This window comes from Lygodium microphyllum, chromosome 11, assembly GCF_053477565.2.
Source record: "Lygodium microphyllum isolate KBCC chromosome 11, Lygodium_microphyllum_v1.1.10, whole genome shotgun sequence".
Classification (NCBI taxonomy): Eukaryota; Viridiplantae; Streptophyta; class Polypodiopsida; order Schizaeales; family Lygodiaceae; genus Lygodium; species Lygodium microphyllum.
Window position 1 is genome coordinate 134,000,834 of NC_141145.1, and position 16,373 is coordinate 134,017,206.

At 41.9% G+C, this 16,373-nt stretch overlaps 1 protein-coding gene and 1 non-coding gene across 17 annotated transcripts in view; both read left to right on the forward strand.

Moving 5' to 3' along the window:
- Positions 1-16,373, forward strand: part of LOC148029409 (chromosome-partitioning protein, putative (DUF639)) — a 183,758-nt gene that overhangs the window by 32,319 nt on the left and 135,066 nt on the right. For 12 of the 16 annotated variants that reach the window (XR_015692424.1, XR_015692425.1, XR_015692426.1 and 9 more), the window contains 2 exons: positions 5,277-5,487; positions 6,975-7,122. Coding sequence is in view for 12 of the 16 variants with exons in the window: in XM_087688222.1 (XP_087544348.1) it covers positions 5,277-5,487; positions 6,975-7,122 (359 nt within the window). In the remaining 4 variants the exon portion in view is untranslated. Of the gene's footprint in view, positions 1-5,276; positions 5,488-5,659; positions 5,901-6,974; positions 7,123-16,373 lie in introns of those variants that run through there. The other 4 variants (XM_087688223.1, XM_087688231.1, XM_087688230.1 and 1 more) reach the window with 4 other exon arrangements.
- LOC148029410 (U6atac minor spliceosomal RNA) lies at positions 2,729-2,852 on the forward strand. The gene has a single exon (XR_015692522.1). It is a non-coding gene; the product is annotated as a U6atac minor spliceosomal RNA (small nuclear RNA).

The window sequence follows — 16,373 nt, forward strand, 5'->3', positions numbered from 1 at the left end:
TATGTCGCTGAACATTATAGGCGGAGTCAAAGAGAAAAGCATTCCTAATGGTCCAGTTATGCCAACAGCCCCAATATCGGAGAAAATGATACATGAGTTTCATATGTGGCTGTGCAGGAGTGGGGTATTTGGGCTGTCCGAAAACCCAATCAAATGGGCGCAGGGTGAATCCAACCGCTCCTTGCCAAATAGCCGACAAAAAGGACCAGACTTTTTTTGCGACGGGGCAAGAAATAAATCTGTGGCGGGCTGATTCCACAGCAGTGGTGCAAAAGAAGCAGTTGCCATTGGAGATTCGTCGCTTGGAAAGAGCTGACGCAAGCGGAAGACCACCAATCATCACTCTCCAAAGAAAGACTTTACATTTGAAGGGGGTCTTGTTCAACCAGCCTTCCATCACAGTTGCCCTCCACCAAGACCGGGGCTTTCGCAAACCCCATAAAGCATTGGCTTTGTTAACTAACCATTGTTGATCTTTGATCAAAATATGATAAACTTGATTAGCAGAAGCTTTGCTTAAAGTCAGCCGGCCTTGTAGGTCCCAATCCTGCCAGGGATGATCTGAAGCAAGGTCAGGAAAGGGTTGTCTGCTCTGGAGCATCCGCAAAAGCTGTTCCCATAACGGCCTATATCCCCGCGGGATCCTGTAAAGCCTCCTAGCTGTACGAAAAGATATAAGTACATTGCGACTAGCAAGGGTGGCATCCGCAACCGAAGACAAGCCCAAACGAGCCATCCGGTTGAATTGTGGTCTAAGCTCATTTTTGCCTTCCCATACAAGTAAACGCGAGACTGCCAATAATTCCAATTGAAAAGAATTCATAGCCACGCGATCCTCCGCTGGATGCCATTGAGCCTTTATAAGGACCCGTTTCCAGGAACATACCAAATGATTAAGCAGCGACGAAGAAGAACTGGAGAACCTCGAATCAGCATTAAGAACATGCCACCAAGAAGTCTGGATTTGGGTATTGCCATGTAGAAGCCCATGGCTCTCAAGAAAATAACGGGCTATATCGACCCATGGATGATGATCCAAACACATGGCGCGGAAGAGAGACCAGCGGAGTGCCTGCATGTGAGTTTGGGCGTCTAAGATAGCTCCGCCACCCATGCGTTTGGGGGTGCAGGCATGCGACCAAGAAATCCAGGAAATACCTGCATGCAATGAGTCCTTCTTCCATAGCATGAAGCGAATAGACTGAGTAAGCGCATTGAGAGTCATAGTAGTCCAGGGCAATAGTGGCAGAAAATATGTCAACATTGGCAACATAATTGTCTGGGCCACTTTGAGACGAATATGGAAGGGCCAGGCTTGAGATTTCCAATACATAAACTTAGCCTCCATTTTCTGAGAGATCCACTGCAGAAGCTGCTTTGGTGGAACGTCAACACCCAAAGGGTACCCAAGGTGCCTGACAATGGAGCCACGAGGAATAACCCGACCCTGCCAGTCCAAGGACTGCAAATCCGACTCCGTGCAGCTAAGAATGGCTGATTTGAGCGCATTGATGCGAAGGCCGGAGGCTTGACCAAAGATGCCCCAAACATCCAATGCGCGCTTGAGGTTGTCCTTGTCCGCACGCAAAATCATAAAAGTATCATCCGCCAGGGATTGGCTAATGAAGTGCTGTCCTGAAGGAAGCGACAGACCGGCCAACTGAGAAGAGGCTACCATATGGGATAACATGGAAAGAACTGGATGTGTCACGAGGGCAAAGAATAGCGGGCTCAAAGGGCATCCTTGTCTGACAGAACGGGCAAGTACAAATGGCTCGGTAACACCTCCGTTCAGCATGACTCGCGAAGACGCTGCCGCGCTAATGGTGTAGATAAGACGAGACATCCGGGGACCAAAGCCCATAGCCGACATAAGTTCAGCAACGAAAGACCAATCCAGATAGTCAAAAGCCTTTTCCAGGTCCAGTTGAATCAGTACTACCTCCTGGTTCGAATGCCGTGCATAATCAATAGCTAGTTGAGCATTCAATACATTGTGCAGAATATTTCGGCCCTTAATGAAACCATACTGTAAAGGATGCACAATGGCCGGGAGATGCTTGTGAAGTCGATTCGCCATTATTTTGGAAAAGATTTTGTACATTGAGCCCATCAAGGAAATGGGCCGCCACTGTGTCAACCTAGATGGCGAGGGGACTTTTGGAAGTAGTTTAATAAGGCCTTCTTTCCATGAGGCAGGCATGATCCCGGTTTGCCACACCTGCTGAAACAAAGCCTGCAATGGTTTCGCCAGTTGGGTAGCAAAAGCTTCAAAGAACTCATTGGTGAGGCCATCCCAACCCGGGCTTTTATTCTTGGGCAAATGTAACAAGACATCCATAACCTCTGCCTCACAAATATCGGACTCCATAATAGCTTGCACGTCCTGCGGTAGCTGATTGCGGACCAGGTCATAAAAACCCGAACGGGCCTGGGCGATTTGATCTGAAGGTGGCGAAGTGGTGCCGAGAAGGTCACGGAAATAATTCCTGCACATATGCACAATAGTCTGCGGGTCCATGATAAGGTGACCTTCTGCATCCTCGAGTCTGGTCATATTCTCCCTAGCAGGAGAGGCGTGAAGAGCTCGGAAGAACTTATGGATTTGACATGCATTATCGTGCAACGTATCTGTCAGATGTCGCAGTTTGGCCTGCTGATATGATTGCAATTGAAATTCTTTAAGAAGATCCGCCACCCGCATGGCCAGCGCTAGCAGAAACTAATTGTGTTTGAATGAAGGAGAGAAGGTTAGCATCTCCCTCGATAAGGACGAGAAAAGCCTCCGGGCTTTCCATTTCAACACATGGTTAAGGCTAACCTCCTTCGGGAGGATCTTACCCGAAGTTTGACGTTTCTCTCTCTGAAGCATTCCCTCTCATCCTTCCTCAGCAATTTCTAGAAAAAACGGCCATTGGAGGTGGAGATTTGGACTAATCTTTGTTGTAAACCCTAATTTATAGCAAAAATTAGGGTTTGACAGCCAGCTTGGGAAGCATGCTTAGAAATTGAAAGCCTAGAGACTTGAATTTCAGTCATTGAAATTAGGGCAAATTTAGGAGATTCAAGTGGCCATTCAGCCAGCAAACATTTGGGGCTGAATTTGTTACCCCCAAGGAGCAAATTGAAGGCTAATCCCCGAGCAAACCAAGGGGTAAATTGGTTTGAAGGCTTGTTGGTCATTTATGAAAACAAAAGGCAATTGCAGACTCAAGGGGATGCAGGGAAGCTCATTGTATTCCATCCAGATTGCAATTTAGGATAAAAAAATTCTGCAGGGGGTGCCAATTTTGGGGCCAACAGGCTGTCCATTGTTCAAAATTAAGTGCTAACATTTGCGTTTTCAGTTTATGTGAACTTTATGCTTGCGGTAATTGTTGATTAATCGGGTCATTACCACCCTCTCGGAGAAGGAAGGTTTCATTTGGAGTTTTTTTCTCTATGGTGATTCAATGGGCAAAGGTATTCTGATGGTAAAGAGAAGAGAGCTTTATCCACACCACGTTCGTGGTCGAAAGTCTTCACACATGCATAAGGGTAAAATCTTACAAACTCATGAAAGAAAGGATGGGGCTCTAAAGTTGAGCTGATCCCAAAGGGTGACTTGGTCCATTGTAGAAACAATGTAGGAATCCTCCATTGGATGGGGGATTGGGATAGTAACGAATGCCCACAAGTTGAAGGTGTCAGGGATACACTCCACTTTGCATGACCAAAGGGAGTCATTCAAACCAACAAGTTGATCTTCTTCGAGCAAAGCACATGTATCTGAATGGTGCCATATCAGTGATGTGAGGACCTACAGTATGGGCCTTGGAGAGAAATGCGTAGAGAAGCAATGGGGGAGAATGGTGCTTTGATCTTCTCGATCTTTCAAAATGACAATCTCTAGATGGTCATGACTTTGAACGTCAATGTTTCCATTGCTCTTTATGATGTTTTGACTGATGGGACCACCTATTGGAGAAAGATTGGATGATCTCTTCATCTGACTCATCAAAAGCCTTGAATCATTACCTCTTAACTCTTCAAATAGACCTGCAAACACCAAAAAAACTGCTGTGTTTTGGTATTGGGCTGCCCGATTAGAGGGAAAATCAGCTATCCCTTGCAAAGAGAAGTTGTAAATGCCCCATACACTTCGTAGAAGGTGTAAACAATGCAAAAAATTTGCATTCTTTGGGACAAATCTACTCTAGACAGCAACTTGTGTGTGGTCCTCTCTTCTTAAGACCTTTGGGTTCTCAATTTTGCTGATGATACGGTGTAGGAGTGCGCAATGGAAGAGGAACACAAACATGGAGAGAGAAGGTAAGGGAAAGACTGCAGCGAAAGAAGAGAATGGAATTGACAAATCTGCGCTGAACTCTGAAAGAAAGCCGAATACAAGGTCAGCTCCTTGCACATAATCCAAGGTGCTAGTAAGGGCACTAGATCAGGCTGATGACAAATGGCAGTACTGGAAGATGGAGGAGAGTCCCAAATGTCGGAGTGTGCTGAACCTGCAGAAGAGAATGATGACCTGCCAATAGCTAATGGCTGTGTTGCCAAAAATGGAAGAAACTGGCTGGCCTGCCATAAAATACTAAATAATGCAGTCAACAATAATAAATGCTTTTCACTTCATAAATGTGATGTAAATACACCCTCTAACCACTGAAAAAGAAATGAAAGGTTGGAAATATACATCAGCCAGTGTGAATGCACCTAAAACTGGTTGAAAAGGAAATGCACTGTAATGCAAGCTCTAGATAGAGCTGCCTCCTCCATCAAAACACATAAAATGACATACTGAGGCTCGTAGGCAGGAGATGACTGTGCATGACACAGATGACTGCTCACATTTTCATCTTGACTATTATAATGCTCGAGATTCTTCAAGGGGGTTGGATTTTGGGCTTTGTGGACAATTTGGGCATTCTTGGGAGTTCAATTGTTCCAGTCCTATAGCTAATTTTGATGCTCGCTGCAGCAATCTTTATGATAGCTACAATGTCCTTGTACATTAATTCAATAGTGAACACTGGTTTCGCCAAAGAAAAAAAAAGCATTAGTAATCAAAGAAAAGGCAAGACAAGTGTTTTACTTGTAGATAAACTGATCAGTTTTGCATATCAATTGTCTGAATTTCGTAACTTACGTGATGTTTGTTAGGTTGGAAATCCCTTGTAACAGGATGTTGATGAGCATCATTTTTTTTGATTGCTGTATATTTTCTATCTTAGAAATCTTGAGCATGCAGTTTGAGAAATCTTGCATTCTGGTTTTTGCAACAGCTGAAGGCTTTCATCTTGCTTCTGACAACAAAAAGAACCCTTTTACAGCCCTTCCTTTTGGGAAGACTTCCAACAAGGATATGGAAGAAGAAGAAAACCAAAAGCCCATTGAGTTAGATCTTCCCTTCCTCTCTTGTACGACAGTGGGTACTGAGGCTTCAAAAGGCAATCTTTCTGCTGCAGCTATCAGCTGTATTGAACAATTTGGCCGGTGAGTAACTCTGTCAAGTGGTAGAATAAGTTCCCTTCTTTGCAATTTATTTTTCCAAGTTGCTCAAGTGCAAGAGAAATCTAGTGAAATGTGTTTGTGTGTGAATGAGTCTGGTGTTATGGTTGATTACAAAATGCTATGTGGCCAGGTGGTGGTTTGGCTTGGATTAATCTGATGTTTGTCGAATTTTCAAGTGCTTTGAGGTCAGCTTGTGGTTTAGCCTGGATATAGATCTAGAAAAGTTCAAGTGCTTTATGGCAGTGTTTGCCAGTGCTATCAACACATAGGGGTGTGACCATAAACATTAGCTGGATCTGAGGCACATTTGCATACAAAGAATCTGAAGGAAAACAGATTAGGAGTTAGAACTGATTAAAGATGGATTGGAAATGAACCTGGATTGGAAGTACAAGGTATGCAACATAAATTTTATATACAACTATTGTTTTTAAGTTTTGTCCATCGCTCAGTTTTAAATACAAGTCTAGTTAATGCTCTCAGTTCCAGGACAGTAGGTTGCACAATTTGTTTGTGAGAGTACTCTAAATGTGGTTCTATAGTGGGAAAACAGGTCTTGTCAGGTGATTGGTTTGATTGGCCGGTTCAATTTTGCCATGAATTTAATCCAGAAGATTTTTCTCAAAATATCCTTCCCCAAAAAAGTTTACTCTTAGAACACAAAGTAAAATTGCTTTCTTGAGTTGATTGCATATTGTAGGCCTTTGTAGACCAGAAAGATGGTTATTTTGGGCAGGAGGTAGAAGCATGATTCCTTCTGCTGTAGCAGTTGTCATAAGGTCCTGGAAGGGTGTGTTAAGTCAAGGCTTGGTCTAAGATGATGAATATCTGGACCCTAAGAGATCCATGGTTCTGTCTATCTCAAACAACAATTGAGCATCTGCTATCCACATAGCAAGGATTTGATAATAGGACAATCAAAGTAGGAAAAGCAGGTCATTTCAGGCTGCATGCACATCATATTCTGAGGTCAGTTTTTCTTAGCAGTTTGTTGCTTGGTTTAAGGAGGCAAGCCCACCAACTGATTACAACAGTCATGACCATGACCATGACCATGACCAGGACCATGTTTAGCCTACTTATATGATGGCCAACTTGTTTGAGTTACTTTTCTGGTGTGCTCTTTGTAAAGGGCAGTATACTTGGTATGAAGCTTATACATGTTCATGTTAGATGTTGATTTTGTGTTGAAATATTTCTATGTATTTTTTTTCCAAGGTAATGTGTAGGGAAAGCAGGTTTTAGCAGTTTCTCATTGTTTCTTGGTTGTAATCTTAAAAATAAAAACGTTTTGGGAATGTGCCATAAAGATGTGCTAACTAGATTTGAAAGACATTTTTAGAATGCTGTTTTGAGTGTGTTTGAAGATGGTTTCTTTCACAAAGTAGTAAGTTTTTGAGGCTGTCAAGTATCACATAATTTGTTGAGGATACAAATGATAGTGTAACATTTGCAAAAATTCTTACCAGGTTGAGTGGAGTTACAGGGAAGAAGATGCAAGACAAGTTCTATTCAGATGCACCAAGTGCTGCTCAAAGTGAAGCGAGAAATCTTGTTGAATACTGCTGCTTTTGCTATTTGTCTCGATTTGGCACCCATCTTCATCCATCTATAAAGGTTTTACTCTTTCCATCTCATTTGTTTTTCATTCATCAGGTCCATATCTACGTCCTGATCTTTCAAGAGAGTCAGTGAGCTGAAACTTTCAGGATGCAGTAAAGTTACACAATGTTCCTTGTTACATTATTTGCAATTTTCCTGTTAACTACTAGGGAAACATTAGAGCAGATGTGAGATTGGTGTTCATGTGGTTTGGGACTGTATTTGGGGGTAGCAGTTTGAAGTGCAATGGTATAACGTTTCGTTAAAATGAGATCCGGAAAGTCTCCTAGGGAGTACTTGTAGTGATGCAGGAGAGGATCTTGCAGCTCCCTTTACACAAGTTCAAAAATATGTATTATAGTGATCAGGTGTGATGAAGATGCTAGATTCGATGGGGACTGAGCTCAGCATTCCGTCCACACCTACCTATACATTGTTTCAGTGTGAATTTCCTGAGCTCAGTGTTCCGTCCACACCTACCTATACATTGTTTCAGTGTGAATTTCCTACACGTACATCTAAATATTCAGACTATTTTTCTCATTTTTCTTCTTTGCAGTGATTGGATAGAGTTTTTTCACGATAGAATTTACCTTTTGGGAGGCTCTAATATACATGTGACTAGCTTGCAACTGCAAGTCTAGTTGGCCTCAATCTCTTATGGGAATTCATTCTATTTGAAAGTGAGCATTTAACACAGTATGCAGTCCAAACATATTAATGTGAAAACAAAGAGACATTTTGCTTTGGCACATTTGCGGTTGATGTCAAATTGGTGATACAATTTGTCCCAAGACATTAACTTCTTCTCAAAAAGAGCATTCAATTAACATCTCAGTAACAGAGCATCACTAATGTAAGATACTGTACAAGGATATGAATGAAAAACTTAGTTATAGACATCTTTGCTCCTGGGAGAATGTCTAAGAGAATGGCCCTAGAAAGAGTTAGTTTGGTGGTCAGTAATGCCAAAGCTTCTATAGAACTGCAAGGTGGAAGAAGATGTCTGAGTTCCAAGTTATTGCAAATGCTGCTTGCCTCCTCCTATGTCCTGATTCACCATGTTATTTCTTCTGTCTGCTTTTGAGATCTCCATGCAAATACCAGCAAGCATCTCAGACGTCCTGTTATGTTGTTGCCCTATTACTGTTCTCCCATCAGCTTATGAAATCTCTGTCAAATATGAGCAAGTGTCTCAGAAGTTGTGTATGTTGTTGCCCTATCGCTGTCCAGGTGTACTGTGCCAGGATGCTAGAAATAAGCTACCACGCATTGCAGCATTCTGTAGTCTCTCTGTTGTGAGGTCCAGTACTTGTTTTTTGGTGCCATTTGCTGAGAGAATAATCACAGGCTAATCTTTTGTTTACAACCCTTTTTTTTTTTTCAAGAGAAGAGAAACAATTGTGTTACTAAATCTCCCTCTTGATTGAAAAGCTTATAATTAGAAATAGGAACTCCCAAAGGAAAGATAACTTAAAACAGGTCCTCACCACTTTAGTCTCCTAAACAACCTTTGCCGAGAACCGAGGCTGAGTGAACATCTTATCTTACTCTGCGAGATTCCGATGGAGGAGGAGAAATATCTGACTACTATGGTAGTTTCAGACCATATGTGATTTCACAGGCTGAGTACGATTTTATCCTCATGCATCAAGGCCAACAGTAATTGGAAGGTAACATTGATTATTACCCTTAGATTCTTTATACATGTCTAATGATTTTGCAGGAAGGCCGCAACCTCCATATGGGACTCACCATTGTATTGGAGAGACAGACATGGAGTGCAAACCTTCATTCACTTCCCCTCCTTCCACTTCGGTGTCAGTTACACAAGTTTTTTCTTCTGTTTTTGTTCCTTATGTTTCTACTTCCGTGCAAGATGTTGGTAATGTTCAAAAAGTAGGTAGTCTTCACTCCATTCATAACAGTCAGTCCCGAAGAGGACAAATACTTTTATGTAAACATAAGAAGAGGTGCATGCATATAAGAACAACTCAAAATTTCCTCCTTTGAGTTTTGTTTCTCATTTTAGAATTGGTCGATACTATGGTTAGTGCCCAATGTTTTAGTGTGTGTGGTGTAGACATGACCGAGTTTGTAAGTTGTGTCACTACTTTTAGAGTTAGTTCAACTCTAATCAAGTTAGGGATAGATCTTACTAACTTTAGACCTATTGTACTTTGGCTGAGTGGTTAAGGCATGTGCTTTCTAAGTACATGGGCTTTGCCTACGAGAGTTCCTATTGTACTTTCATACTATTGTTCTAGTACTTGCATTTTTTGAGAGTGCAACTGTTGCACACTCCAGCTCAGTGTCTTGTGTTTATTCTCTCTCTCCCCCTCCCCATCTCCAACAATTAGTACCAAAGCCATACACGCAAGTTTTGTCTTGCCACGCTCAGCTCGTGCTACCTGTGCGAAGTCCACCTAGCCAAAGAAGGAAGACGAGCTACTACTTACGAGGGAGGAGTTGCTGTTCTAGAGGGAGGAGCTGTTGTTGTTTCTTAAAGACAAACATTTACTGCTCTTTTTCAGCCTGCATGTAGCTCCACATGCAACCTTGCATCCCACCTGCTGCCTGACATTTTCTTAGCCCTACTCGCCATTTTCTTAGCCTTGCTTGCCATTTTCAGAAGATTTGAAAAGAAATGCAAAAGCCCTAATTTTTGAATTTAGGGGTTTAAAAAATTTGTGTAATTTCTGGTCCATCTTGCAATGTTTTATCCCGAATTTCAAAGAAAGTTTCAAATTCTTGCATTCGGCATGGGAAAATTTGGGGGTTTTCGACGGCTTGCTCAAGTTTTGAATTTTCTTGAAAATTCCATTAGAAAATCTCAATTCCTGCAAATTTTCAAAATTTACGTAGAAAATTTGGTTTTTTTCACTCTTGCGCCTTTAGAGGCATTTTGATGGTGGTTGTTTCACTACATGGCAATGATTTAACACTTGACAGTTTTGGTATAGCAATGATTTAGCACTTGGCAATTTTGGTACAGTTTGCATTGGGATCCGGAAGAGGATTTTGTGCTCTCTACTCCTCTTCTGTGGTAGAAGTCTTGTTTATAGCTTCCATTCAGTTTTGATGCAGCAATTATAGGAAATTTCAAATAATAGTGATGTTCTTGGCATTCTCATCAACAAGTTTGGATGGTAGGAATTACTCCCTTTAAAGCTTCATGATTCCAAACATCCTTGTGATAAGAATTTATGGGATTATGTCATAGGCGATTCTATATTTTGTGCTCATTAGGTTCTTGGATTGGAGCCCTTGATTCGCAAATTTATGCATTAAGTAGCTTCGACAAAGTTGGAGATTGCATAAACGCTATCGGGGCATCACAAATTTCCTTCTGTGGGTACTGTGTAGGCAATGATTTGTATTTGAAAGAGAAACTTGGGTTTCGTGGTAAGCATGCGATATATTCCGCATTTTGGTCTAGTTGGGCTTGCTGATGGATTTTGAAGGGAAAGCACACACTCAACTTTTTTGCGTCCTTCTATTTCTGGCCTATATATGTATTAGTTATCATAGGCTGACTTGTTTGGTTATGTGAGGTTAAGAATGCATTCCTCTTAATGAAAGTATGTAGAACTATAAACATTCTTTTGGCATACATTGCATGCTTTTGGCATGTACAGAAGATTATGCAGAGTGATGAAGCAAGTAGTAATCCTCCAAAGCGAGATCTTATTACTCAAGCTAAAGAACTCATTCGTTTGTAGGGTTTAGTATAAAGGGGATAGGTATCTGACTTGCACATCGGTCTCGACTTGTCCCCAATTTTGGAAAGACTCAGTAACTGCTTTATCACATCTTGTTCCCAATAGTTGGTTCATTTTCTCCTTAGCCTGCTCTAGTCCTTCGTTCTGCTAATTTATTCCATTTAAGTTGTACTTCATTTTTGCTTAGTTAGCTTTTTACAAGATGTAGAGAAAATTGCCCTAGGCTTTTGGATATATCATGTCTTATCTAGTTTACCTTGGATGGGGAAATACCGTGCTATGCCATGTGCATCATTTCTTTGGCTTCTCTTGCTTAGTTGCCTTCCATATTCTTGAAATTGCTCAAGGTATTCTACCCACAAGTATCCTAACTCATTACATTGGAAACATGAGCAATTGGGACATCCCCTTCGGATGTGCCCAAGCTCACTGCATTCAAAGCGTTGTGGGTAGCTAACTTATTCACCTAGCTCATTGAGATAGTCTTGCTTTGCTCCTTCCATAGCATAGGTGCTATTTTAGAGGTTGAGCTGTACCCTAGAAGATCTTTCCAAGGGATTAGCTCAGATGAGAGCATCTTGTAGGTCAATAGGTCTCATTGCTTGAGGATGGCCATTGAGGAGTGGATTTAATCCTAAGACAGAGGCACGCAACCTGTTGGGCCATGGGCATGTGGGTGCGTGGAGTTGACTAGCCTATTGCCTCATAGAGGAGCAGGCTTGGAAGAATATAATTCTACGTTCAAGTGATTTAGCTGTGCTTTCTCATTATAAAGGTAAAGGGAAAGGAAAGCAAAATGCAAATTGGTCCAAGGCTGATGCTGAGCAGCCTTCAAATAAGGGTAGTAATGATGCAAATAAGTCTAAAAAGAAGGGAAAGTGCTTCTATTGCAAAAAGCTAGGTCATTATATTGAAGCATGCAGAAATAGGCTTGCAAAAGGGAAGAAAAAGATTTTGGTATGGCTGTCCAAGAAACATCAGCCACTTGCACATACAATTTGTGGCACTGGTGAGGTGCTGATTACAACAGCAAATGGCACATTTATGCCTTTTAGATGCTTTTTATGTGCTTGGAATTATCAAGAACTTACTTTTAGTGTTTGCTATTAATAGAAGTGGATGTTAGGTGATGTTTGAGGGTGACAAATGCATTGTTTGTGATAGGGAGCATGATTATGCATTGAGGCTTTTTGACACTTTATACAAAGATCTCTATCTTTTGGATGATTATGTGAAGAGATCTAACAATGCATTTTCAGTTGGTACACTCACTCTTGGAATGAAAGATGTGGAGTTATGGCATTTTAGGTGGGCACATGAGTTTTGGCAGTCTCATGACTCTTCAGAGGTATTAGATGGTTGATGCTTTGCCTATTCTAGATACTCCACCCCCCCATGTCTGTGAGGGTTGTATTCTTGGAAAGAATCGTCTGTTCACCTTTAAGAAGGATGGTGCGGTGCGTGTTGTTTGGAAAATACAGCTCATACACAATGACGTATGTGGTCATATGAGGACATGTGCTCTTGGGGGTCATCTTTATTTTGGCACATTTATTGATGAGTACTCTAGGTACACTTGGGTGTATGGCTTGAAGGCCAAATTGGATGTATTTATGTATTTCAAACGCTTCGTTGCCAAATTGGAAATTAAAATTGGTTTAAAAATGGATACTCTTTGTATAGATTTGGGGGGGGGGAGGGGGGCACTATATGTCTAGAACCTTTGAGGCTTATTTATTAGACCATGGCATTGCACATCAGTTTATAGTGAGGATGACTGCTCAACAGAATGGAGTAGTAGAATGCAAGAACCATAGTCTTAAGGAAATGACTAGATGCATCTTAAAGAGCAAAGGGCTACCTCATAGATTTTGGCTTGAAGACCTTGTGTTTGCAAATCATGTTTTGAATTTTGCTCCTACAAAAGCATTTAAGACAATTTCACCATATGAGGCATGGTATGGTAAGAAGCCTAGTGTGGATTACTTTCGTGTTTTTGGTTGTGATGCATATGCACATGTACCCAAAAAGCTTCGTGGAAAGCTTGATGACGAAGCAATAAAATACATTTTGTCAGGTGTGACATTGAAAGCAAAGGGTATAGGCCGTATAACCCTTCCACATGCAAGGTTTTTGTGAGCAGAGATGCTATATTCTTTGAAAATTCAGCGCATTCGCATGCTGAATTTGAAATGCTAGCCACTTTAGACTCTTTGGATGTATTTGAGGGTCTTCTTCCATATACTATTGGTTCAAGGGCTCATTATGGTGCAGAAAATCAGCAATTACCATATGAGAGTACCCTCATGGAGTGCATCTCGGCCTCTTAGGCTGATGTGGCTCTATTGCCCATGCATATCTCTACTTTCTCCTAGCATACACCATCTCATGTGTACTTTGCTAGCTTTGTTGCAGGATGTAGTGGGGGGGGGAGTCCTTAAGAGTATGCGTCTGAGTCCTCTATCTCGTGCTTGCTCTCTTGTGTCTCCTCACCTTCCCCAACCTATTGGGTGTCAGGTACATGAGATGGGATGAGCTTTGGGATCTCTGGTTGGCAAGCTAAGAGTCTGGGAGACAGTGGTACGTTTGCAGCTTGGTGCCTCTCCTAGGTCGTGGTTGGTATCACTACCTCTATGGGTTGTGTCACATCTATCTATGGTGGTTTTGTAATCTATAGAGTTGCTCTAATCAGGCGTTGTGGAATTTTGGCTCTTGGGTAACTAGGGGAGTGGCTATAGAAGCCATAGGGGATTGACATGGCACCGTATGGGCTGGTGGTCTAAGGTCCTTGACCACTCTTCATCGTCCCTCTACCTGTCTCAGCTTTGGGCCTCTCTTGACTTGCCCTTGTCCTTCATATGTGCCATCTCTCGTTGTTGTTTGTGCTATCTCCTCTTTTGTCTAGCATTGCGCGGTCTTTGGCTCTACTACCTCCCTCATCTTTGAAGGAGGTTTGATGCTATGGAGTCTTGGGGCACTCCGCCACAAGATGTTTGATCATCTTGTAAGCAAAGCATTGGCGTGGGACTCCTGTGTATATGACGGGCTGGGTGAGAAAAACCTTGTGGACATAGGGAATCTTGATGGTCTGAGGAAGGGAATGTGAGGATTCCATGGGAATGATATCTCGAACCGATGGGTATTTGTGTGGGTCTTCTGAGAGTGTGTTGGCAAAGGTACTCTCTCTCTGTATGACATGGCCGAATGCGCTACCAATCTTGGAGAGGTATGGTTTGAAGTACTCATTGAGGCTAGGAAAGGAGATGGTAATGGGTGGGTCATCTCCGAAGAGTGATGAGTATTCTTGACCCTTGAACCATTTGTCAAGCAGGTTGGTAACGAGTGCTGCATGACCTCTAGTTTTGATTGGAGTAGAGACTTGGTTCAACACTTTCTATCTCGGTTGCCCCTCTTTGGTTGGGCTTCAAAGTGGGAACCAACATGGAGGCTGTCATGAGGACGTGAAAATTTGATGCTTTGCTTATGTTTAATTGACATTTGATTAAAGGATTAATCAAATGTGCAATTAAAAGATGCATATGTGTTGCACATATGAGGTGCAAGCTACTTTTTCACAGTTGAAGGCCGAAGGACCCTGTGAAAAAGATGGGTGTCAAATGCAAAAGTTGTAACAAGTTACACTTGTTAGATTCTAGGTGAATTTTGGTGTTAGTTTGCCCCTAGGACCATTAATTGGCCATTAAGTGTCAGTGGTGACACTAGGGACTGGGCTTTAATTAATGGATTAATGCTTGTCCAAGGGTCAATTAATGCATGGGACCACTTTGGTTGCAAATGGCCTAGCCAATTAATTTTTGGATGGGCAAGGTCAAATTTTTGGGCATGGATTAAGGGGTGAATTAATTTTCAGAATTAATTAATTATGAAAATTAATTAAATAGTTGGAAATTGCTTAAAATGGATTAAGAAAGCTGCCACTTGGCAAAACTTTCCCATGCAAGTGGGGGAAAGGCTAAATAGGGCTGAAGAGAGGGAAATCTCATTTTTTCATTTTGAAGCTGTTGGGAAGAGGTATTGGACTGTTTGCTGCCAGCTTTTGGGGCCATTTTCCCAGCCATTGGAGACCATTTTGGTGATGGAGATTGCATATTCTTGACCTTGGGAAGCTAGCAATTGCTGCTTATGTACTTTCTTCTGAAGATCACAGTCTCTCTGATGCTCCTATTGTTGTTGGTGCATCCGTTTGGGGCTGGTACAGTGGGGCAGCAACTGATTTTGATCAGTTCTTCGCGACAAATCTCAAAATTTTCTCTCTACAACATTCTCTCATCTCCTTCAGCCTATGCTCAGCCATTCTCAGCAATTCTCAGCCATTTGGAGGAGATTTCAGCCAATTTTGGTGGGCTGATTTGTAATTTCTGCAGTAAACCCTAATTTACAGTAGAAATTAGGGTTTAGTAGCCACCTTGGGATCTGTGCCAGAGATTGAAGGCTCAAGGGACTAAAATCAGCAGCTGATAATTGAAGATTATCAAGGGATTTCAGAAGCCAGCCTATCCCAAATTGATTTGGGGCAGCTTTTGGCCAGCCATGGGTCAAATTGGAGAAGAAGTCCTAGGTGAATCAAGGGGCAAATGACCCAAAAGTCTTGCTGGTCATTTATGACAGCAAGAGCAATTGGTTAGCAAGAGGAGATTGAAGAATCTCAAGTTGTACCCCTTCCAATTGAATGAAAGCTAAAGAAATACCGCAAAGGGCGCGAGTTTTGGGGCCAACAGGGTGTCTACTGTCCAAGAATGTTATGGTAAAGTGTGTATTTCATTTTATGTGCATTTATTTATTACTATAATTAATCTTAAATCAGGTTATCACCACCCATTCCAAGAAGGAAGGTTGGCTACAGAGGCTTCTTCTCTTGAGACCAAGCTACAACCTTCCTTGTGGCTACTATGAAGGCCCTTCATTTCATCTCATTCTTCTTATTTGGGTTCTTCTCCTCCCCCCATTGACATTTAGGTGTTGGGGTTATAGGGGGTGCTTACTTCTGCTTCCACCATTCAGTGGTGGGAGAGGGGGAGATATTCTTCTCTTGGTGCTTACAAATCTTGGTCACATTGCACTAATTCACTCATATCTTTGTATTTGTATCGTGATGTGTTTGTATCTTGATGATTGAACGATTTTCCTATGATGGTATTGCTCAAGCGGCATCACTATGCTTTGCATAGTGTTCCGTTTGAGCATAACACTCTGCATTGCCCCCGTTCATTGTCATTGTCTTGATGTAAAATGGAAGGCTTTGCATGAGGGGAAAACTTGTATTTGCAAATGCCTATCCAAGGATGAAAACTCCTTGCATATATGCAAACGTCCCTTTTCCTTTGTCAAAGGAGTGGGCAGCTTGGATCCTCCATATTTGTAGCATCTCAAATTGACTTGTTTCAATAATAGTCCTCTCCATCCCTACTTACAATTCAAGTCACCACAAGAGGAACATTCTTCTATATCGAGCAACCAGTAGTATTCTTTCAAAAATTTTTTCCCCATTTCGGTCGTTTAATAACCACCTCTAACTAGTACTTT